The 26,498-nt window shown below is 38.7% G+C and overlaps 1 protein-coding gene across 2 annotated transcripts in view; it reads left to right on the forward strand.

Annotated features, from left to right (window-relative positions):
- LOC150081121 (ubiquitin carboxyl-terminal hydrolase 24-like) overlaps nucleotides 1–26,498 on the forward strand; it is a 908,750-nt gene that overhangs the window by 708,306 nt on the left and 173,946 nt on the right. For both annotated transcript variants that reach the window (XM_090381072.1, XM_090381073.1), the window contains exons 48-49: nucleotides 116–229; nucleotides 22,339–22,438. In XM_090381072.1, the coding sequence (XP_090237198.1) occupies nucleotides 116–229; nucleotides 22,339–22,438 (214 nt within the window). The remainder of the gene's footprint in view (nucleotides 1–115; nucleotides 230–22,338; nucleotides 22,439–26,498) is intronic.

Raw genomic sequence — 26,498 nt, forward strand, 5'->3', positions numbered from 1 at the left:
AAATAACTGAGGATAGTTTGATATTCAAATGAAATAAATAAACTTTACTAATAAATATATTAATTTCAGTACTTTTAATGATTATATACATTTCAATTAAATTTTAAAATTTTAGCTCAGTTATGGATGAATGGGTACACTCTATCGAAACAATAGTAAACAGAAATAAGGAAGCAGCATACTGGTTGATGAATTTTTTTGGGTCAGATTCTGGTATTAGCTATCTCAAGTAAGTACTGCATATCTCAAGTATATTATGTTATGTGTAAGCATGATATTTTTGATTCAGATCTTTAAAAAAAAAAAAAAAAAAAAAAAAAAAAAAGTACCATATCAAATAAAACTTGTAAATTTCACTGAAAACAGGACATTATAAATCTTTTCTTAAAGTCACTTACATCACTTACTAGTGTGTGTGTGTGTGTGTGTGTGTGTGTGTGTGTGTGTGTGTGTGTGTGTGTGTGTGTGTGTAAGAGCTGCATAATCCCTCTCTATAGATCTCCATTAATTGATACAATATACACCTTACATTATGAAAATACTGTGCATTAAAATTGAGATTCCCATCATCACAATGGCTGAATGTAGAGTTCCATTTTATATAAATTGATTTCATAGGAAATGTCATCGGCCCTCTCTGAAATAATGTGACTGAAGTCATTAGGAAAAACTGCTATTTATCCTGATAGAATGAGTTAAGGAGATATCTCTCTCTCTCTCTCTCTCTCTCTCTCTCTCTCTCTCTCTCTCTCTCTCTCTCTCTCTCTCTCTCTCTCTCTCTCTCTCTCTTTTAAGAGATAGATAAATAGTTAATATTCTAGTTTCTATAATTATATGTGTGTGTTCGTGTGCGTGCATGTGTGTTCTCTTTTTTTTTTTAATGATTTTTATGTTGTTTTTATAACAGAGGTATCTCAGCTGTGGAAAATATTTCTTAAATTTTAGTAACAATTGAATTTTTAAATGTGCATATGATTGATTATTTTTGTTGTCCACCTTGAAATAATGCACCCACAGTAGGAACATTCCACATGGCCACAAGTCTGAAATTAAAGATTTCATAATTGGATGGCTGTTCTGTGGTGAAAAATGCTGGATTTAGTATTACTGTTAGTATTGGCAAAGATGCAAGAAAGAGAGCTTATACAGCAAAAAAAAAAAAAAAAAACCTAAAAACCTTCCCATATCTTCTGTCCATCCTCTCTAATAGTTTGTCTAGTTCATCTTTGAATTTTTTCAAACTATTCACCTCTACAACACCAGAGGGAAGTTTGTTCCAAAAAACTTCCGCACATCAATCCTGCAACTGTTTTTTCTCAGTTTGAATTTATGCCCTCTCGTGTGTAGTGTGAGCAAAAGGAAGGATGATTATATACATAATATAATATATAAAACTAATTACCATTGTTGATGTTTAGTTATAAATTGTACATTTTGTGTAATTTGTGATTTGTGACAAACAATAAGCAATTACTATTATGCAATGCTTGGAATGAACAAATGAATTTGAAATATCAATGCCAGGAAGAAAATAAAGTAAATGGAACCACCGAAAACTTTACCTTTGACCACAACTGTGATCACCTATTGGAGGCATGTCTTGTACACACTGTGTTGATACCAGCAGATCAAAATTGAAAATTAGGAATACGAAACATTTATGAATTCAGATTATGAATTGGCAAAAATGGTGGTTTCATGAAAGATTTTCTTAACCAGGGCCTTCTCTTGTAGGTTGGGCATTTGCAATACCAGCTTGCCCAAGCAATTCAGCAATTATTTCCTTCATTTTTCTTTTTACTTTAAATACTTTTCTTCCATTTCCTCCCCCCCCCTCAAATTACCTAACTATTAGATAATCTGAGGCATTTTTTCCTAATCTTTGCACATTTCTCTTCTACTTTTAATCTTTTAATTATTTTCTTTCAACCTCCCCCATCCTCAAGTTGATTCCTCTCCCTGTACCATACACTACCTGTTTTTCTATTAACATATTCCTAAACCACTGCCCGGACCTCCCACTAGAGGATGGGTTTTTGTGATCCCAGAAGACCTGTTATAAGTATTTTAAGTTATAGTTAGCAGTTAGCTAGAACCTAAAAATACTTTCATTATTTAAATAGTATTTGTTATAATGGAATTTTACTGTAATTCAGTAATAAATAAAAAATAATCTAATAAGGAAGCTTGACAATATATTTGAAAGAACTTCTAGTAATGGGCTGGATTTGAAGTATAATTTAATTGAATCCATCAGATTCATCACCACGATCTATCTCAAAAGTTGTAATTTCTTTAAAAATTTCTTTAGGTACACATGATAACTTATTTTTCTATTTCCATTTCATTTATTTCTACATTCACTGAATAAGTAGCTGGTGCATCATTTAGAGACTTGTGAAATACACTTGTTACAAATGAAACTAGAGCAGATGACAGACTATTGGCTGTCTACTCACAAATTGCACCATTCATCAATTTCTTGGGTATTGATTATATCTGTCAGTTATACCTGCTGCCATTTTTTTCTTATAAATCATTTAAATGATTTTTTTTTAAAGCAAATATCAAATGGTTGTACTTCTTAGTGAGACCATCAGTTATGATTGCTCTCTTCAAACACTTATAAACAACACTCTTCACTTTTTAAAAGTAACCACTTTTTACTCTTTCAATTAAGTGAACTGTGCAGGGCTCCATCATTAACCCTTTCAGCTGTGAGTTTGCCATGAATGCAGAGGTGGCCCCTCAAAATCAGGCGTTTTCTTTTTTAAATGGAAGGTGACAAAGCAGTTTTCTGGAGAATCATTAAACAGCTTTAATCATGAAGCAATAAAATATCCACATTATTTTGATCACAGGGCTGTAGGTGCCTCCGTAGCCAGGTGGGTAGGAGCAGCAGTGCGTAGCATGTGCTTTTTGATTAGACCGGGGTTCGAGCCCGTGACCACCAAATACGGAGGATGCAGAAAGGTCAGGGAATGACCACTGCATATCCCCGGAGCAATATGGCCTTAGTTGCTAATGCTCCTAAAAACCAAATAACAACACGAGGCTGTAGGTCTTGTTGCCCCTGCATGTAGGTGTGGGCATCTTTCATTGATTTTCATATCAATGGGCTATATAAAGAATTATCTTGGAACATTGAAATTTTATAAAAATGAAAAGTGACATAAACTATTTTGTGCCAAGAAATACCTACTGACATGAAATGATATGTTATCTTTAGAGTTTATATAGTTTTTTTGACCTGTAAGAAGGACATTAATGAGAAATATCCATAAATGGCTGTGCTATGATCATTTAAATTTTGGGGATAGCTATTATCTACACACACTCACTCATGTTATGAAAGTGATTTTATTTATTTATTTTTTTTTTATTTTTTATTTTTTTGCCACTGCAGCAAAAGCCTGTGGCTTCCTTGCACTATGCGGCAAATACTATTTACTATTACTAAATTACAACATAATAATTAAAATAAGACATATATACATGATATATATAATTTTTTTTAGGGGCTTCTCTTTTGCTTATAGCTTAGGGCTTATGAATCTTTTCATTCAGTATTAAATAGCCTATTTTACACTTTTTTTTTTTAATGTGCACTTGTTTTTTTTTTTTTTTTTATATTTGTAACTCCCCATATTTTTTATTCTCTAATATTACTGTCTGATGCAATGTTTAATTGTTTATTCAATGTCATTAGTCAGTTCTGTTAATTAAAATTTGCTTTACATATTATCATTCTTTATTTATGAGCTTTTACTTTATATCTTGAACTTTTGGTTTAACATTTGGTTCAGTTCTATATATAAATATTTAAATTGACTAGTTGTGCTTGTGTTCAGTTGTTTAACCAGAGTAAATTTATTATGACTGCTTTTTTCTTTATATATCTACACAATATAACTTTATTACCCTCATCCTTATCTTATACATTCATATATGATTGCTTTATTTGTCATTACGCTAATTTGTTATTTGTCTCTGTAAATTTCTGTTATCAATTCCAATTTTAATTTCTCATCTTTATAGTGTCAACTGTAATGTTGACAAGCCATTTTCTATCCCCCCCCCCCTTTTAATTGTAACTTTATTTTTTTAATAAATTTTATCTTAATTTTCATTTATTTTGGTAACTAAACTTTATTCTCATTTTTATTCATGTTTATGCTTTTTATCCTTTGCCTTCTGATTTACATTAGAAATGAAGACACGTGTTGCTATTTTGTTTGCAATCCTGGCCATTGGCATCCTTATTTTATTATCAATTTTGTAATTATATATTTCTTATAGTAATGGTGGAATGTGATGCACGAAAGCAAATGTATGAGCTGATGCTGCATCAGCCAAAAAAATAATAATAAATAAAATAATAAAATTTTTACACAATTCCCTCTAAATGTTTGTCCAGTTCCTCCTTAAATTTATTTAACCCATCAAGGCCTTATACACCTCAATCAGATCACCTCGCAGGTGCCTAGTCTCCAGCTGCTGTAAGTTGCAGAAAAGCCTCTCTTGGTAAGAGGATCCCTTCATTCCACTCACCAATCTTGTTGCCCTTCTCTGTACACTCAAGCAAATCTACATCCTTCCTAAAGTGAGGCCTCCAGACCTGTATGCAGTACTCAAGGCATGGCCTGACCATTGCCTTATACAGAGGGACAGTCACCTCCTTTTCCCTGCTAGTAAAATTCCTGAATATCATTAGCATTTAGCATTAGCATTAGTAAAGGCGTATTATGCAGCATCAGCCAAAAAAAAAAAAACACTTCCATTTCACCCCTCCGTTCGTTCGAAATACCTATCTAGCTGAGCCTTAAATTTATATTGGCTATCAACTGCCACAACAAAGGATGGAAGTCTGTTCCACCAACCAACTACCCACTGGCTAAAGGCAAATTTCTGCACATCAATCCTACATCTGTCTTTCCTCAATTTGAATTTATGCCCGCTCAGGTGATTATTCTGAGCAAGAGGCAGAATCCCATCAGCATTGAGCATGCTCAAATCATTCAAGGCTTTATACACCTCTATCAGATCACCTCGCCGGTGCCTAGTCTCCAGACACCGTAATTTGCAAAACTTAAGCCTTTCTTCGTAAGAGCAACCCTTTGTTCCTTTCACTAACCTTGTTGCCCTTCTCTGTATTCGTTCCAGCAGCTCTACATCCTTCTTGAAATGAGGCCACCAGACCTGTATACAGTACTCAAGTTGTGGCCTGACCATTGCCTTATACAAGGGAATAATCACCTCCTTATCCTTTCTAGAAAAATTCCTGTATATCATTGATAAGACACCATGAGCGACTCTTGCAGCCTGTCTGCTCTGCTCAGAGAACTTCATATCTGCCTGCACAATTACCCCCAGGTCCTTTTCATTCTCTACTACTGTCAGTGTAGTACTGCAGAGTTGATACGTTGCTCTGGGGTTGCTGTTTCCCGTATATAGTACTTTACATTTGTTAATGTTAAACTTCATTTGCCACCTCTGAGCCCATCTGCTCAACCTTTCCAGATCCTGTTGCAGCAGCATAGCGTAAGTAGTGTCCTTAACAACCCTGCCAACTTTTGTATCGTCTGCAAACTTCGACATTAAGCTTGATATACCCTCATCAATATCATTTATGAATACAGAAAACAATAATGGACCCAACACTGAGCCCTGAGGGACTCCACTAATAACATTAGTCCACGACGAGCAGTGTCCATTGATTACCACTCTCTGTCTTCTCCCCCTCAGCCACCCCTTTATCCATAGCAGCAATTTGCCACCAATGCCACACTGCTCCAACCATTGACAAAACCCCATGACCTGCCCTGGCAGCCTGTCTGCATTTCTCAGAAAACTTCATATCTGACTGCACAATTACTCCCAGATCTTTTTCATTTTCTACCACCTTAAGTGTAGTACCACACAGTTGGCACATTCCTCTGGGGTTACTTCTACCCTGAAGCAGTACTTTGCATTTGTCAATGTTAAACTTCAGTTGCAACTTCTCAGCCCATCTTTCCAAATTTTCTAGATCCTGTTGCAGTAGCACATTGCCATTACTATCATTAACAACCCTGTGAATCTTTGTATCATCTGCAAATTTTTGACACTATGCCTGATATACCTCCATCAATATCATTGAGAAATATACAAAACAACCGTGGGCCCAATACCGAACCCTGTGGGACTCCACTAATAACATTAGTCCACAAAGAGTAGTGCCCATTGATTACCACCCTCTCTCTTCTCCCACTCAACAAACCTTTTATCCTTTGTAGCAACTTACCCTTAATATCATTCTGCTCCAATTTGTACAGTAGTCTTCCCTTTGCAACAGTATCAAAAGCTTTCCTGAAATCCAAGTATATGATATCAGAATTATTTTTTGCATCCAGTTCCTTTGTAAACTCATCATAATATCCAATCAAATTTGTCAGACAAGACTTTCCCTTAACAAATCCATGCCATGTCTGAAATTATTGCTGCAGTCTTGTCTAGATGATCCTGCAATGCATCTTTAACCAGTGAGTCCCATTATTTTGCCCTGTTTAGCTTCAACAATTTCTCCTCCACTTTGCTCTCAGTTATTGCAAAATCATTAAGCACCCTGCTACAATTTGTTAACCTACTGGCATTTTCAATGCTTAATAACTCGTGTGTGAACATAGATGCAAAATACTCATTCAGTTTGTTTGCTACCTGAGCAGGATCATCAACAGTCGAACCATCGATATCATGTGGAGCAATCAATTCTTTACTTATATAAACTTTTAAAGTTTATATAAGTAAAGAAATCCTTGCTGTTTTTCTTAGCATCCTTTGCCAAACATTTTTCGTAATCTCCCTTTGCCTGCCTAACCTCCATTGTGACTTGATTATAGACTAGCTTATATCTGCCATAGGCTTCTGTGTCACCTGATAATTTGTATGTATCCCATGCATTTTTCTTCTCTGCCACTAGTCTCATTTGTCAACCATTTAGACCTAACCTTTGAACAGTATTTCTTAATAGGTATGAAACTTTTAGTAGCTTCCACGATTAATATGTTGAATACTTCACACTTAGAATTTGCTGTTGGTAACATCATCAGTTGTTCCCACTGTACACAATTTAGAAACTGTCTCAGACCACTGTAGTCACCTTTACGGAAGCAAAAACCCTTTCCTTTACCCATGATAGTAATTATATATTTAAGTAAATCCCACATCAGTACACTGTAATCACTGCTACCTAGTGGTTTCTTTATCTGCAAATTCTTAATACACGAATGATCACTGCTGATAACCAGATCAAGAGTATTACCCTCTCTGGTTGCCTCTCGAACATGCTGCTGCTGCAGAAAACAATCATCCAATAAATCCACAAAATTTTTAATAGTGTGCGAGCGACCAATCCACAAGTTCCTGAGGCGCTTCCGTAGCCAGGTGGGAAGGAGCAGCAGTGCATAGCACACGCTTCTTGATTAGCCCGGGGTTCGAGCCCGTCACCACCAAATACGGAGGATGCGGAAAGGTCAAGGAATGACCACCGCATATCCCGGAGCAATATGGCCTTAGTTGCTAATGCTCCTAAAAACCAAATAACAAACAAACAAACAAGTTCCTGTCAATATCTGGTAAGTTAAAATTCCCCATTATAAGACACTCTGATTTACTAGCCCACTCTGTTTCTCTGTACAATTGTTCATTGTACTCATTAGCGTCATTAGTCTCGTAACATAGGCGCCTCCGTAGCCAAGTGGGAAGGAGCAGCAGTGCGTATCACACGCTTCTTGATTAGACCGGGGTTCGAGCCCGTCACCACCAAATACGGAGGATGCGGAAAGGTCAGGGAATGACCACCGCATATTCCCGGAGCAATATGGCCTTAGTTTCTAATTCTCCTAAAAACCAAACAACAACAACAACAGCCTATAACACACTTCTACTGTTATTTTTGTTTTCGCAGTGCTTATGTCACACCAAACTGACTCAACAGTGCACTGTTCATCTATATCAGCTGGATGCACTTCTTTTGATTTTATGTTTTTCTTAATTAACAGCATAACACCTCCTCCCTTCCTATCCTTTCTATACACATTGTACTCCCCAAATTCCAATTCTGCATTTCTAATATCTGTGTGACACCATGTCTCTGATATCCCAACAATATCCGTCTTTGATGTCTTGACCAACACTCCAAATTCATCAAATTTATTTACTGTACTTCTAGCATTGGTATACATGCAAGTATCCGTGCACCTATTCTTATTCTTAGGTACCCTAACACATCCCATATACCAACCTGTTTCACGATGACTTCTATCAGTCGCTGCAACCCCCAGCACCCCTCACTCCAGGGCGCTGCTTATTTTAATAGAAGTAGTGCAAGAATCACCTTCACCTCTGCCTGCGGCTACTTTTAACCTTTTAGTCTGTGAATTCCCCCCAAGCTAGCAGTTTTCCCGAACCACGTAACACTGCCTCGATAGCATCAGCAAATATTCTTACACCCTTTCTATTTAAGTGTATCCCATCCCTATAGAACCCGTCTCTCCTGTTAACAAGCACAGGCCACGCTGAGAAATATTCTACCCCTTGAGCCTTGTACTATCTGTCCAGAGCCGAATTTATTGATTAATACGCATAAAATATTATGTATATTTTATTAGTTACCTTCTCTCTCTGTCTCCTTCACTTTCTTTAACTTTTTTTTTGGTGTTATCGCTTTATATATATATATATTGTAAGATTAATGAGAGAAGATGGAGTATGTAAAAGGCAGTTAATTTGCTTACTTTTATTTGAAAATCAAGAAATATATATATATATTTCTAGTATATTCATGTTAGGCTCGTCTTAACACAACAAATATTACTATACTGTTGGTGTTACTCTATTTTATTCTGATTTTGCCTATAAATTGATTATTGATGACCTTATGCTGCAGTTAATTTCACATTAATGATATACGAAACATAATATCCTTAATTAAAGGAGATAGATATAAAAAAGTATCACTCAGAAAAGCCAAAGAATTAAAGAGATAAACCATGAAAGAAATTGCAGGAAGAACTTTAAAATTATTGATGAAGTAAAATTTAATGATATTGTGAAAGTCTGAGCGGGAGAGGTGAACAAAAGGAAAAAAAGTGAAAAGTAATGATCAGAGATATAATGATTACAGACAGCAGGCTACTGTTTAATTACAAGATCTTTTATGTATTTTATAGTTCGGGAGGCAACTAGAGGGAGTAATACCCTTGATTTGATTATCAGCAGTGATTCTTCATGCATTAAGAATCTGCAGATAAATGAACCACTAGGTGGCAGTGATCACAGTGTGCTGAAGTGGGATTTACTCAAAGAGGTAACTACCATTAGGGGTAAAGGGAAGGGTTATTGCTTCCGTAAAGGCGACTACGATGGACTGAGACAGTATTTAAATTCTATACAGTGGGACCAACTGATGATGTTACCAACAGCAAATTCAAAATGGGAAGCATTCAAAGAACTTATCTTGGAAGCTACTAGGCTTTACATACCAACTAAGAAATATTGTTCAAGGTTTAGGCCAAAATGGATGTCAGATGAACTAATGAGGCATATGGCAGAGAAGAAAAATGCATGGGATACTTACAAATTAACACATGACACAGAAGCCTATGATAGATACAAGTTGATATGCAACCAAGTTACAAAGGAGGTTAGGCAGGCGAAGGCAGATTACGAGAAATCCTTGGCAAGGGATGCAAAGAAAAACAGCAAAGAGTTCTTTACTTATGTAAACTCTAGAAGGAAGGGGATGAATCAGATTGGTCCACTTGATATTGATGGGTCACCTGTTGATGATCCTGCTCAGGTAGCTAACAAACTAAATGAATATTTTGCATCGACATTCACACATGAGGAGTTATTCAGCAAGGGGAATGCGAGAGGTGTATTCAACTCTAGCAGTAAGCTACAGAATCTTGAAATAACTGGGAGTAAAGTGGAGGAGAAACTGTTGAAGATAAACACAAGAAAGGCACCCGGGGTGGATGGGATCTATCCAGTTATATTAAAGGAGGCAGCAAAGGAAGTAAGCAAACCCTTAGCCATAATTATGAGAGCTTCCTTGGACTCAGGGGAGGTACCCATAGACTGGAAATGTGCAAATGTCACCCCAATTCACAAAGGAGGATCAAAGGCTGACACAAGTAATTATAGACCTGTGAGCTTAACTTCTGTTCCAGGAAAATTAATGGAGGCACTGGTTAAAGAAGCACTGCAGGATCATTTAGACAAGACTTCAGTTATAGCTCAGACACAGCATGGTTTTGTTAAGGGGAAGTCTTGCCTGACCAACTTGATTGGATACTATGATGCAGTCACAAAAGAACTGGATGCAGGGAATAACTTTGATATTATGTACTTGGATCTTAGAAAGGCTTTTGATACTGTTGCACATGGAAGACTGCTACACAAATTGGAGCAGTGTGACATTGGAGGTGATATAGCAGTGTGACATAGCAGCAAATTGCTGCTATGGATAAAGGGGTGGCTGAGGGGGAGAAGACAGAGAGTGGTAATCAATGAACACTGCTCATCGTGGACTAATGTTACTAGTGGAGTCCCTCAGGGCTCAAATGATATTGATGATGGTATATCAAGCTTAATGTCCACGTTTGCAGACGATATGAAGGTTGGCAGGGTTGTCAAGGACACTACTGACACTATGCTGCTGCAACAGGATCTGGAAAGGTTGAGCAGTATGGCTGAGAGGTGGCAAATGAAGTTTAACATTGACAAATGTAGAGTACTACACATGGGAAACAGCAACCCCAGAGCAACGTATCAACTCTGTGGTACTACACTGACAGTGGTAGAGAATGAAAGGGACTTGGGGGTGGTTGTGCAGGCAGATATGAAGTTCTCTGAGCAGTGCAGACGGGCTGCAAGAGTAGCTCATGGAGTATTGTCAATGATATACAGGAATTTTTCCAGCAGGGATAAGGAGGTGATTATTCCATTGTATAAGGCAATGGTAAGGCCACACCTAGAGTACTGTATACAGGTCTGGAGGCCTCATTTCAAGAAGGATGTAGAGCTGCTGGAATGAGTACAGAGAAGGGCAACAAGATTAGTGAATGGAACAAAGGGGTGCTCTTACGAAGAAAGGCTTAAGTTTTGCAAATTACAGTGTCTGGAGACTAGGCACCAGCGAGGTGATCTGATAGAGGTGTATAAAGCCTTGAATGGTTTAAGCATGCTCAATGCTGATGGGTTTCTTCCTCTAGCTCAGAAAAATCACCTGAGAGGGCATAAATTCAAATTGAGGAAAGACAGATGTAGGATAGACGTGCGGAAATTTTCCTTTAGCCAGCGGGTGGTTGGTTGGTGGAACAGACTTCCATCCCTTGTGGTGGAGGTTGATAGCCTAAATAAGTTTAAGGCTCAGCTGGACAGGTAATTTGAACGAACAGAGGGGTGAAGTGGAAGTGGGTTTTTTTTTTTTTTTTTTTGGCTGATGCTGCATAAGCTTGCTTTCTTGCATCAAATGCCTCTACTAATGCTAAATGCTAAAAATGCTAATATAATTGCATAAACTTCTCTATAGTATTATTACTACTTTTATTATCATTATTATATTATTATTATTAGTAGTAGTAGTAGTGGCATATGATGCAAGAAAGTAAGCTTATGAAGCATTAGTCAAAAAAAAAAAAAAAAAAAAAAAAAAAAACATGTCACCTGCCCATCCCCTCCAATAATTTGACTAGTTCTTTCTTGAATTTATTCAGACTACCCACTTCCACAACAACAGATGGAAGTTTGTATCAGTCAACCATCCACTGGCTGAAGACAACAAACCTCTGCTTATCTATCATGCAACCATCTTTCTTCAATTTGAATTTATGCTCCCTCCTGTGTAGTCTGAGCAAGAGGAAAAATGCCATCAGCATTGAGCTTGCTCAATCCATTCAAATCTTTAAACACCTCAATCAGATCACCTCGCTGGTTCCTAGTTTCGAGATGAAGCAATTTGCTGTACTGAAGCCTTTCTTGGTGAAACCACCCTTTCGTTCCCTTCACCTATCTCATTGCCCTTCTCTAGTCCTGACTTAAAACTTACTACACTTTTCAAAATAAATTTTATTCTGGTTAAGGTTAATTTGGTAGCTGAGCCTTTTAAGTACTTCTCTGAGCTGTGCCTTTTAAATGTTTTGAAGAAGATGAAGTAGTAATTATTTTAAAAATACACTTAACATATTTTACTACTTTATGGTTATTATTACTTAATAATAGGCATGATATCCAACAGTCCATTTACTGCTTTCTTAGATTTGCAGTAAATTAAGCTTATTATCAGGACTTGTTCCCTTGATAGCACCTGGAACAGTGATTTGTTATGTTGCAAACTAAGGTTAATTTCATTAAGTATTGACAATGTGAAATTATTAATGATGTAAACTAAAATTCATTAAAATTATATTATAAATTATTTTTAAATAATTATTTTAGAACTTTTTTCTCTTTATTATTATTATTGTTGTTGCTCTTATATTATTTCTCCCTGATTGGGGATTCCACTCCGTGACGGGTACTGCTACCAAGTACACAGGGTGGTTGTAATGTCTGGTGTTACTGTTGGTAGAGGAAATCTCTGATTATCCTACAGGTGTTCAGGACTGCGATAGATGTTCTCTGGGAGACCTATTGCTGCTAGGCTGCTATTTAAGTCTTTGGCACCATACCAGTGGTTGACACGATGATCGGGATGGTCGATACTTCTTGCATATGCCACATCTCCTTGGCCTCATGTCTCAGGTTCATGTATTTCCTAATTTTTTCCTCATGGGTTTTCTGTACATTGCTAGTGTTGGGCACCGCTATGGCAATCAGACAGCCTTTTCCATCTTGCTCCTCCACAAGGGTTATGTCCGGTCTGTTGTGCGGGATGGTCTTATCCGTTATTATGGCGCGATCCCAGTGCAGCTTGCGGGTTCGGGTCTCTAGTACTGCCTGGGGTTCGTACTTGTAGTAGGGTACACTTTCTTTGGTCAACTGGTATTTCCTCGCTAGCTTCTGATGTATTATCCTGGCTACCTGGTTGTGTCTATGAGTGTATTCAGTCTGGGTGATCACCTTGCAACCCGCGGTGATGTGTTGGATCGTTTCTGAGGCCAAGTGGCATCATCAACATGTGTCATCTGACATTCCGGGCTCCTTGCGATGTATTTTCTATAGTTTCTGGTGTTGATTACCTGGTCTTGGATGGCCAGCATGAATCCTTCAGTCTCAGGGAAGAGCATCCCGCTTGTGAGCCATGCATTGGAAGCAATGTTATTGATATGATCTTGATGAAATTCATTGTAATGTCTGCCATGGGGTGTCTTCATTGCCCATCTTTCTAACTTCGTTTCTTGTGCCGTCTGGGTGGGTGGGGATTCCTCACTTAAGATGAGCGGAATATACCACTTATCTATCTTCCTTATGGCCTGGTGGAGTGGTGCTGTGTTGTTCTCGAAGTAATCCTTCAGGTTAACTATTGCTGTTTTTTGTTGCTCTATCAGGCCCCTTCCTCCCTTTTTCCGAGCTATTGTTAGTCTTTCCACTGCTGATTTCGGGTGGTGTTGCCGGCTCTTGGTCATCATTGTCCATGTTTTTTCGTATGATATCTTCTAGCTCTGTGGTCGTCCAATCTATGACCCCCCGAAGGTGTATGTTAGTACTGGAGCTGCATAGATGTTTATGGCTCTAACTGTGTTCCCTCCGTTCAGTTTTTCTTTCAACAGGCTTCTGAGTCTCTGTTGATATTTTTCTGTCAGGCACTTCTTGATTTCCTTGTGCTGTAACTGCTGAGCCTGCATTATCCCTAGGTATTTGTAGGTCCCTCCTTCTGTCTTAGCTTCAATCTCTTTACCAGTCACCAGCTGGTAGTTTCGGCCAACTAATTTTCCCTGGTGCAGTGTGTGGGTCTTGCATTTGTCTAGACCAAATTCTATCCTGATATCCTTGCTGAATTCTTCTGTGATCCGGAGTAGTTGCTGGAGTTGCTTCTTGGTTGCCGCATAGAGCTTTATGTCATCCATGTACATCAGCTGGGTGAGGGTGTACAGGTTCTTTCTTCCTTCTTTGAGATTATATCCATACTTGCTGCTGTTAAGCATGGTGGATAGCAGGTTGAGTGCTAAACAGAATCAGTGGGCTCGGAGCATCTCCCCGAAAGATTCCTCTTCTAATGGGGATTGGCCTGGTTGTGATGTTCTCAACCTTAATGGTGGTACTTCATTTCGCCATTGTTGCTCCTAGGAAGTTTGTCACTATCAGATTGACCTTGTAGATTTTCAGGGTCTCTATTCATCAGCTATGAGGTACGGAGTCAAAGGCCTTGCAGTAATCGATGTAGGCCATGTATAGGTTGCGGTGCTTCTTGTAGGCTTGCTCCATAACTGTGGGCCCCGGGTGCCAAGCGTTCCGTGGCCAAGCAATTATAGTGCGTCTCTGAAAGCGTTTTCTAAAAAGAGAATTTAAGCAATCAGTTTATATTTTTAGTTTCAAACACCGTTCTCTTTATTTCTATATTAGAGTAGCTGTCTCGCACTACAAAGAGTAGGCAGCAGCCCAGAAAGGAAAACCACCTTTCTGTTTCCTTTTTCTATTAGTACTAACTTACTAACACAGCCGCTTGGTCACCTCGTGGCACTGCTCCTGCCTCCCCGTGGCGGGGCCGGAAACCTGGGTGGTAAAGCAAACCCCCAGGGCCAAAAGGAGCAAAACATGGATTTCGACAACTTTCCCCCGATCCAGACAGCAAATCCTAACTCAATGGATTTGCACCATCCCGATGATGACACAAACACCAGAAAGAGACTGAAGACGGATGCTTGCAGAATAGAACATCCTACTTTCCTGATCTTGCATTCTTTAACAAACCAGGCCATAGGCAATCTATCTCCATTTCTCATACAGAAATGTCTGGAAAGTGTAGCAGGTTCCCCGAAAATGGTGAGACGTCTTAAATCTGGCGACCTACTGGTTGAGACCACCAGTTCCAAACACTCTGAGTCCCTTCTGAAACTCTCCACATTTGGTGGAATTTCAGTCAAGGTGTCACCACATGCTACACTCAATACCTCCAAAGGTGTCATCTCAGAATGGGACCTAATGAATGTCTCAGAGGAGGAAATTGTGAATGAATTGCAAGATCAGAAGGTCACACAGGCGAAAAGAATTATGCTGAAGAAAGATGGCGAACTTATCCCAACTCGAAGCATCATACTGACATTTAGTTCACCAAACCTACCTACATCGGTGAAAGCCGGGTATCTGAACTGCCGCATTCGCCCTTATATTCCAAATCCATTAAGATGTTATAAATGTCAGAAATTCGGACACTCCCAAACAGTCTGTCGAGGTGATGCTGTATGCCCTAACTGTGGCTCGAAGGAGCATGCCCAAGCTGAATGTAAATCACAGTCCTCACTCTGCCCTAATTGCAAAGGCAACCACCCAGCCTTCTCTAAAACATGTGACCAATGGAAATATGAAAAGAAAATTCAGAAGTACAAGGTAGAAAAAAAAAGTCTCATTTTCAGAAGCAAGGAAACAAATACAGCAAGTGATACCAAAACATACATATGCTGATGCTACCAAAAGATTTCATACAATATCTGTTCAGACTGACACATCAATACCACCAAACATTTCTATTTCTGAGTGGGCTCGATCTATACTCTCTTCCGTACCACAGTCCTCAAAGCAACAGACTTCAACCAGATCTTGTAACACACCAGTTACGATACCACCTGTTGCTGCTGCAACTTCCGTAAAACCTGCTCAAAAAGAAAATTCTGATCCCATTAATAAGCAGCATGCTGAATCCTCTTCCGCTATGGACACAAATGAGGCTTGCAATCAAGAAGAAAATGAAACCATTCTGGAAATCCATCCAGAAGACGAAATAGAAACCAGACCTGTTTTTTCAAAGAGAGAGAAAATGAAAGCTGACCGCCTGAAACAGATTTCCAAAAAGCAGACAGATGCAGCTACTCCATATAAATCCAAACAATGAAAAACATCGTACAATGGAATTGCAGAGGCTTTCGCAGCAATATTGACGACATCCACGAAATAATTATGAACCATAATCCAATTGGAATCTGCTTACAGGAGACATATTTAACACCGCAGTTGTCTCCCTCGATAAAAATTATACTCTCTTTCGGCAAGACAGACCTACAACCACAAATGCTCATGGAGGGGTAGCCATACTCGTGGACTCACGAGTCCCTTGTAAACGCATTCCACTACAAACTGCCATTGAAGCCGTTGCCACGCGAATAGCGATTGGCATTAACCTAACGCTGGTTTCCATCTACCTGCCACCCAGTGATCCTTGTACGTTTCAAGAACTCCAAGATCTCATTTTGCAGTTGCCAACTCCCTTCTGTTTATTGGGCGACTTCAATGGACATAATCCATTGTGGGGATCTCCCAACACAGACGCCCGAGGACAACTCATTGAAATGCTTGTCGACAGACAAAATCTAACCATATTAAATACAGGCTCTCCAACTTATTTCCATCTCCCAACAGGATCAGTCTCTGCAATAGACCTATCCATCTGCTCTCCTATCCTCTTTCCTAGTATTGAGCGGACTGCTCTGGACGATCCATTCAATAGTGACCACTACCCAATAATCTGTAAAATACAAACTTCACTCTGCATAACTTCAGAAACCAGCAAAAAATGGAAATTTTCTAAGGCAGATTGGACAAAGTACGCTTCCCATGTATCCTTTGACAACCAGATCATTGAATATCAACCAATTGACAAAGCTGCCAACCATATTACAAAACAGATCCTAGTAGCTGCATCTACTGCCATTCCTCAATCACAGTCAAGCATCCGTAAAAGCAGAAACTACTGGTGGAATGAGGACTGTAGAAATGCAAAAAAAGAAAAAAACCGTGCTTGGAATTTATTCCGTAAATACCCTACCACTGCTTACTTGATAAACTACAAAAAACTTAGAGCTAAGGCCCGCCATATTAGGAAAAAAGCAAAAAAAGACTCTTGGATTCGATTCGCAACTGAAATTAATAAAAATACTGACGTAAGAATTATATGGAAAAAAATCAGGCAATTAAATGGCAAATTTCACCCATTGTCCTCTCCACTTATCACCTGGAACGGGCTGGAACTGTCTACTCCTGCAGAGATTGCAGATGCCCTAGGCGCAGTATTTTCACAGTTATCTCAATCAACAGCATACGAATCATCATTTCAAAAGATTAAGACTTCAGCAGAAAAATCCCACCTGAATTTCAGAACCAAATCCTTTCTACCGTACAATCAACCACTCACTATGCTAGAACTTCAAGAGGCTCTATCCACTGCAAGGAACAGCGCTGCTGGCCCTGATGGAATATACAACATAATGCTACAGCATCTAGATAATAAATCGCTATCTTCGCTTCTGACATTCTATAATCGCATCTTCATAGAACATTCATTCCCCAGTTCTTGGCGTCACTCTTTTGTACTGGCAATACCCAAACCAGGACAAGATCTCTCTATGCCTAATAATTATAGACCCATTTCTCTCACCAGCTGCTTAAGTAAAACCCTAGAAAAAATAATACACCGTAGACTAACATGGTACCTTGATTCCCAAAACATGATATCTGATAATCAATTTGGTTTCAGGAAAAACCGATCATCGCTGGATCTTATGATCAAAGCAGAAACTAATATTAGGAATGCATTTATTCAAAATAAGCATCTCGTCATGGCATGTCTCGATATAGAGAAAGCCTTTGACACCACTTGGCGTTTTGGCATCCTGAGAGATCTACATTCCCTGGATCTGAGAGGTCACTTACCTTATTTCATACAGAATTTCCTACAGCAGAGGACCTTTCAAGTTCGCTATCGGCAAGTCCTTTCCAAAACATATATACAAGAAGAAGGAGTCCCTCAGGGCTCTGTTCTTAGTGCAACTTTGTTTGCAATAAGAATAAATCAGTTGACTAAAATTATTCCCAATACAGTGATTTCATACCTATATGCTGATGATCTGACGGTCTCTTGCAGTTCACAAAACATGAGTTTTATTGAGAGGCAACTTCAAACATCAATCAATAATATCGAACTATGGATGACACAGAATGGTTACCGACTGTCCTATCAGAAATCTAGCGTCATTCATTTTTGTAACAAACGAAAGATGCACCCAGATCCAGAAATACATTTAAGAAACCAACCTGTCGCAGTTGTGAACAGCGTTCGTCTTCTTGGTGTGATTTTTGACAATAAATTGAATTTTAAAGAACACATTAAACATCTACGGACTGTTTGCCAGAAAAAAATGAACTTGCTAAGAGTTATTTCTTCTACATCGTGGGGTGCAGATCGTTGCACCCTACTTCACTTATATAGAGCCCTAATCAGATCTCGCCTTGATTATGGTGCCCCGGTGTATGATTCTGCTAGGGAATGCGTGTTAGCACGTCTTTCCCCAATTCAACATTCTGCTCTCAGGATTGCTGTAGGTGCTTATAGAACGTCGCCAGTACAAAGTCTTTATATTGAAACCCATGAACCTCCCCTCAGACTCAGGAGAAAGATGTTACTCCTAAACTATGCGGCCAAAATTCAAAGTATATCTACTCACCCCATTAGGCCAATACTTAATGATCCACAGTTCTTTATGCACTATAGAAACAAACCTAGAGCAGTTCAACCTACTGGCATCAGATTGCAAGCATTATCGCAAACGTGGAATATACATCTTGACAAAGTCCTCCAAGATTCAAACAGTGCAGATCCTCCATGGTATTCTATTAAAGCATCCTGTGACAGCTATTTCCTAAGCTGGGGAAAACATTCGCTTGCTAATATCAACATGCAACAACTGCATACTGCTCACACACAAAATTATCCACATTTTACAAAAGTATACACTGATGGATCAAAGTCTGAAAGTGGAGTCGGGGCTGCAGCCGTCTTTCCCCATAACACTATCTCTGTTTCCTTGCCCACTGAATGCAGCAGTTATACAGCAGAATTATGTGCCATCAACCTTGCCTTAGAAAATATCCTCCATCTGTCCATCCAAAAAACTGTGATATATACAGACTCACAGAGTGCACTTATAGCCTTGCAAAATTCCTCCTCGCCAACACATCCTGTAATAGCAACAATAAAATCTCGGCTGATGCATATCCAAGAACACCAGCAAATAGTCATCTTTTGTTGGATCCCAGGCCACATGGGGATATCAGGGAATGAAAAAGCGGATTATGCAGCAAAACAATCATCCAACATAGCATCGACGAATTACTACGTTCCGTATATTGACTACAGATCCTATATAAGACATGTATGTAAAGAACAGTGGACACTTTTGTGGCAAGCTCAACTGCAGAACAAGCTCCTACAAATAAAATCTGAACCACAGTTATGGGCTTCCAGTTTCCGTGTAAACAGAAGGGAAGAAGTCGTCTTGTCCAGAGCGCGAATCGGTCACAGTCACCTCACCCATCTTTATCTACTCACAGGAGACGATCCTCCGAAGTGTACTCACTGCAACTCTCTTCTCACTATCAAACACATTCTCATTGATTGTACACTATATACTGCTGCCAGAAAAGCCTCATTCGGTACTCTACGAAATCTTCAAGAACCTTTAACACTTCGTCACATTATAGGCAATGATGCAAATCTAATAGAATTTTTTTGCTTCCTCAAAGAGATACAGCTATATGACCGCATCTGACATGATTTTATAATCACAATATCTGAACCCCTTTACCCTTGATAGGCGCAATATGGCCCTAGTAGCCCTTGCGCCAGAAATAACAATACCAATACCAATACCATAACTGTGTCATCTATGATTAATTGCTCCTTGCATCCTTTCTGCTCTTAGGCCATTATGTTCTGACTCTCTAAGTGGTCTGATATCTTCTTGGTTATGCAGCTGGTCAAGAGCTATCGTTGGGAGGCAAGTGATTGGCCTGTATTTCACTGGGTTTCTTGTATCTTAGTCTTTAGGCGTCGGATATGTGACTCCTTCGGTGAGAAACTTCGGGATTGTCTCCGGGTGCCTTATCATTTGAGTGAACTGCACTGCTAGGTACTTGTGTGTGCAGGTGAGCTTCTTGTAGTCAGCTATGAGGTACGGAGTCGAAGGCCTTGCAGTAATCGATGTAGGCCATGTATAGGTTGTGGTGCTTCTTGTAGGCTTGCTCAATAACTTCAGCATCCACAACTACTGAGTTGTGGATGTTATCAATTCCTGGGGTTCCCCAGTTGTTGGTGTTCCTGATCGACTGTTTTACTTCCTCTTCTCGAATCTCCCACTCTCTCATTAGCATTAGCATTAGTAGAGGCATTTGATGCAAGAAAGCAAGCTTATGCAGCATCAGCCAAAAAAAAAAAAAAAACCCACTTCCACTTCACCCCTCTGTTCGTTCAAAATACCTGTCCAGCTGAGCCTTAAACTTATTTAGGCTATCAACCTCCACCACAAGGGATGGCAGTCTGTTCCACCAACCAACCACCCGCTGGCTAAAGGAAAATTTCCGCACGTCTATCCTACATCTGTCTTTCCTCAATTTGAATTTATGCCCTCTCAGGTGATTTTTCTGAGCTAGAGGAAGAATCCCATCAGCATTGAGCATGCTTAAACCATTCAAGGCTTTATACACCTCTATCAGATCACCTCGCTGGTGCCTAGTCTCCAGACACTGTAATTTGCAAAACTTAAGCCTTTCTTCGTAAGAGCACCCCTTTGTTCCATTCACTAATCTTGTTGCCCTTCTCTGTACTCGTTCCAGCAGCTCTACATCCTTCTTGAAATGAGGCCTCCAGACCTGTATCTCAGTACTCTAGGTGTGGCCTGACCATTGCCTTATACAATGGAATAATCACCTCCTTATCCCTGCTGGAAAAATTCCTGTATATCATTGACAATACTCCATGAGCTACTCTTGCAGCCTGTCTGCACTGCTCAGAGAACTTCATATCTGCCTGCACAATCACCCCCAAGTCCCTTTCATTCTCTACCACTGTCAGTGTAGTACCACAGAGTTGATACGTTGCTCTGGGGTTGCTGTTTCCCATGTGTAGTACTTTACATTTGTCAATGTTAAACTTCATTTGCCACCTCTCAGCCCATCTGCTCAACCTTTCCAGATCCTGTTGCAGCAGCATAGTGTCAGTAGTGTCCTTGACAACCCTGTCAACCTTTGTATCATCTGTTATCAACCTTTGTATCATCTCTTGTATGTCCTTGGTTTTCTTCTGTTCTACTTCTATGCAGGGTGCTCTGCTGTTATCTCTTACTTCATTGCTCCAGATCATCTTCTCAGGTGGTCCATTTCCTGCTTTGTCATCTTCATCCAGTTTCCTGTAGAAGGCTCTTTGGTCCTCATCGAAGATTCGGTTGTTTATTTTCCTCTGGGAGCTCTCTTTGTATCTGTGTAGTCTCTTGCTGAGTGCGAGGAGGTTCTTCTTCAGTATTCTTCTATTCTCTGATTTCTGGTCTCGTGTTTGCTGTGGACGCTGTCTCTCTCTCTTGAGGATGCTCTTCACCTTTCCAATCAATTTCTTACTTCTATTAACCTGTTGGTACTGGGTCAACTGACCTATCTTGACTCTTAATTCTTCTATCTTCTGCTGAAGTCTTCTTTCCCAAGCTGCTGTTCCTTCTGTTTTCGGTTCTTTTTCTGCTGGTCTCTCTTTTCTTTTCCATTAATCCTAGTAGCTGCTATGGCAGCACAGTATACGGCTGTTTGGATAGCCTCCAGCATTGCATCATTGTTGTCAAGGTAATGTGGCATTATTTGCCGATTGAGGTGGTCTGTTACTCTCCTGTGGAGAGTAACAGACCACCTCAGTCATTATTATTATTATTGTTGTTGTTTATTTATTATTTTTTTTAGTTTTCTATCCCTCTATACTCTTCAAATAAACTAATATGGCAACATTTCTGAATTCATCCTGCATTTGTATCCAGGATGGGAAAAATTAGTGATTTTGTGCTTTATATAGTGTGGTCACAAAAAAAAAGTGCTCTTCAGTTAACAAGGTACCTCTGTCTCAGCCCAAAAATCCATATATAAATTTAGAAATATTGCCATATTAGTTTATTTAGATTCTGTATAGGATTGGGAAATTTCTAAAAAAAAAAAAAAATTAAAAACACTCACTTTAATGTTCCAATAATCTATATAATCTTGCCATTTTTAAAACATTACTTTTAAAAGAACCTGCTTTTCAACATATTTCAGAAATATAATATAAAAAAAATTAGTTTATAATTTGTGTAAACATATAAAATATGGCACTTTTATGTGTGTATAAAATAGGCCCTTCTTGTTAGAATGTCCAAACCGTGAAGTAAGAAAAATATTTGCTTCGATTCTAGAAAAGTCTATTGGCAATTTTTTTCATCATGGAGGAAAAACAGTGAGTATCTGTCCACCTTAGCAGCTTCTTATGTAATATTCCTTTTTATAAGATTAGTGTTACTTTTTGTTAAATTAAAATGTTGAATTATGACTAGCCAATCAGAGGCTTTTATTTAAAACCAGCAGCAGCAAAATCATTTATAAAACTGCAGTGACAGTTTATTCTCTTGGTTTTATATATGGTCATGCTATTGCTTATATTGCTAATTTTTCATGATAAATCTAATATTGTTTGAATCTGATATTTTTATTATGAAAAAAATTCCTGAAAAATGAAAAAAAAACTTTTTTTTTTTTTTTTTTTTTTTTATCAGTGAAATTATTTTCACCATACTAAGCTGTAATGGGATCTCTTTGAGCATTTCCAGGGAAATATTTTCAAGATGCTGGATTGATAAACAACTCTTGCAACATATGGTGCAAACTTTTTAATGTCAAAACACGTTTTTGTTGTTATTTGGTTTTTAGGAGAATTAGCAACTAAGGCCATATTGCTCCAGGGATATGCGGTGGTCATTCCCTGACCTTTCCGCATCCTCCGTAATTGATGGTCACGGGCTCGAACCCCGGTCTAATCAAGAAGCATGTGCTACGCACTGTTGCTTCTGCTCACCTGGCTACGGAGGCGCCAAAACATATTGTAATAGAATTATGAACACAGGTAAATAAATTATTCCATATGGTAGGATTATGGGATACTGTATTAATAAAGATTAGATAGGAATTTGTTTGGTCTTTTAGGTTAAGATGAAGGAAACAGCCAAGTTTCCTTCATCTTAACGCTGCTAAGGCTGCTAATTCAGGTTGCTGAGATGTGGAGTTATTGTTCACTCTGCATCAGGGGGATCTGTGTGTATGAAGCTTCGACAACCGGAATTTTGGCATTTGTCGGGATGGATACAACGACATGATTTGTTATTTGTATCAATCTGTGTTTGTGAACTCACAGCATTTCCCTTAACATCATTTGGTGGGTCATTTGTTCGGTATTGCTCATATTCCAAATGATGTCTTACTTCCTGATCAAAATTACTTTCTTTATTCTCCTAGTCATCGTTTTGCATATCAGTGCAGTGGTGAGGGGTTACAGAGTTGCCCTCTTGCAAAATATGAAATACTTCTACTGACGCATTTTCTTCTCTCCATAGAGGGGAGGTATCATCCTTCCTATTGGCTGTTGCCGAGGTTCCTATTTGTTTACTCTTTAGTCAACATTTCCCCAGGCAGGAATATTCTGTGCTTTGATTTGCTACAAATAAAAGTTTTATCTGTCAAAGTATGGCAGAGGTCACATGTCTCAACAGTTACAGTGACTGTTGTGTTCTTGGTCTGAGTCATTATTGCTGTTAGCAAGCAGCTCTGTGTTTTGCTGAATTAAGAGATTGGAGTCCCTAGAGGTGGGATAGGGACTGTTTCTGACTCCCGAGGCTAACCAGTGAGATAGTTCTTTTCATGAAGGTTCAACGATAACCTTGAAATAAGGTCAGGAAGTTTTATGGCCCACATCCTTAGTTCAATTGCTATTAATATAAAAATTATTAATAAATAATTCAGTGGTTCACAGTGTATCTGGGGTTTGAGTAAAAGTATGTGGCAGTTATTTATGCATGTTTACTGATTACTAAACCGAAGTCCGTTTGTTTCTGTCACTTAAAGATTTTTCACAATTCATTAACAAAATATTACCTAGATATTATACGCAAATGTGTATATAACTATAGTTTCTGCAATGGTTTACAAGTTTATAAACTGTAAACTTGTGTTTACAGTTTATAAACAAAGCAGAAACTATCGTTTCTTCAATGGTTTACCCCTATATTCGTAATCAGTATCAAATATTTGCCTCAAATACAACAGATTATGCATGTTTAACCCGTAACTACACACACACACACTGCAAGGTCATACTGCAAGGTAGCTGACTTTGACCCAAGAAGGTAGACGGCTCCCCACCCCACTGTTCTGGCCCATCTGTGATTCCCAGAATTTTATTTTCCGAGTGGAATCTGGGAGACTCCTGTGTGTAGTTACTGGTTAAACTTGTCTGAGCATGCACTCACTTGTTGTACAGTCCACTCAACCCAGAGCCTATATAAGTGGCACATCCCTTATGCAGTCACAGTACTCCTGTAAAAACCATCGTGAGCTCTCATTGTGTGTTAGTTTTCTTTTAGTATGGCAACCAGAAAGTGTATAAACAGTCCCAACATATGTGGTTGTTTTGTTCCTGTAAAGCAGAGGCGAAATATTACCGATTTTGTAAAAAAAATTGTATTATGCATACTTTGACATAAAACTAGGCAATCAGGATAAATCGTGGGAACCGCAAAAAGTATGCTATACATGTGTCTAACATCTTAGAAAATGGAGTCAAGGATAAAAGGTGTACTTGCCATTTGCTATTCCTATGGTGTGGCACGAGCCAGTAAGCCATGCCGAATGTTACTTTTGTGTATGTGACGTTAAAGGTTACAATTCAAAAAATAAAAAGGACATCAAACATCCAGATCTACCGTCAGCCATAAGATCAGTTCCGCAGGGACCTGATCTGCCTGTAAAACCTCCACCAGAAACTTTGGAGTCCACATCTTCTTCCACCAAAGCAGAAGCTAAAGAGGTTAGTGAAGAGGAAAGTTATCAACCAAAAAATATTTTAACACTACAGCAATTCACGCAAGTCAAAGTGAACGATTTAGTAAGGGACTTAGGTCTTCCAAAGCATGCTGCTGAAATTCTGGGATCCAGACTTCAAGCGAAGAACTTACTTGCTCCAGGTACATCATTTTCCTGGTACAGAAATCATGAAAGGAAGTTTATACAGTATTTTTCACAAGAAGGTCCTCTCGCATATTGCAGTGATATCACTGGTTTAATAAGTGCCTTAGGAGCTCCATCATATGTTCCTAGTGAATGGAGACTATTTATAGACTCTTCTAAGACTGGTTTAAAAGGTGTTCTCTTGTATAATGGAGATAAGTACACATCTGTGCTAGTTTCTCATTCAGTCTACTTAAAAGAAACTTGTGACAATCTAAAGTTGCTTCTGGAGAAAATTAACTATCAAGATCACGAATCGCATCTATGTGTAGACTTAAAAGTGTTATGTATGTTGTTGGAGCAACAGGGTAGATACACTAAAATGCCATGCTTTATTTGTGAATGGGATAGTAGAGCTAAAGTGCTGCATTGGACAAAGAAGCAATGGCCTCGGAGGCACAATCTTACACCGGGGTCAAAAAATATTGTGCACGAAAGTTTGGTGAAGCCAGATAAAATACTTTTACCTCCATCATCATCATCATCAGCCATTTTCAATCCACTGCAGAATGAAGTTTGAGCACTGGCCATCCATTTACTACCACAAACTCATGAATTTCATCTATCTATCTCCGCCTTTGTCTTCCAGGTTTTCTTCTAGCTCCTCTTGGATACCTTCTGTTATTTTCTTAGTCCATCTGTCATCATGTCTTCGAGCTATGTGTCCTGCCCAAGACCATTTTAGTTCTTTAGTTTTGATAAGAATGTCCTTTACTTGAGTTTGCCGCCTAATCCATGTGTTTCTCTTCTTATCTAACAGTCTCATTCCCAATATAATTCGTTCCATTCTTCGCTGGGTAGTTCTAAACTTCTCTTCCATTCTTTTGGTGAGTGCCCAAGTTTCACTTCCATAAGTCATGGTGGAGAGTATACATTGGTTCATTATTTTACGTTTCAGACAAACTGGGATATTACTCTTCAGTATGTGACTATATTTCTTGAATGCTATCCATCCAAAATTTATTCTTCTCTTGACTTCCAGCCATTTATCATTATTACAACTAATGACTTGTCTGGGACAAGTCATTAGTTGTAATAATGATAAATGCTCCTTCAATCATTATTTCCCTTTCTGTGGCAAACTTGTTCATCATTACTTTTGTTTTAGCCATATTCATCTTTAGTCCAAAATCCTTACTAACTGTGCATAACTGATTAAGATTTTCCTCTAATTCTTTGGGATCGTGGCTTATGACCACAATGTCATCTGTAAATGGTTTAGGTACTCTCCGTTCACATTG

The sequence above is a fragment of the Mastigoproctus giganteus genome, chromosome 9, assembly GCF_048544385.1.
Source record: "Mastigoproctus giganteus isolate SK-2022 chromosome 9, ASM4854438v1, whole genome shotgun sequence".
NCBI lineage: Eukaryota > Metazoa > Arthropoda > Arachnida > Uropygi > Thelyphonidae > Mastigoproctus > Mastigoproctus giganteus.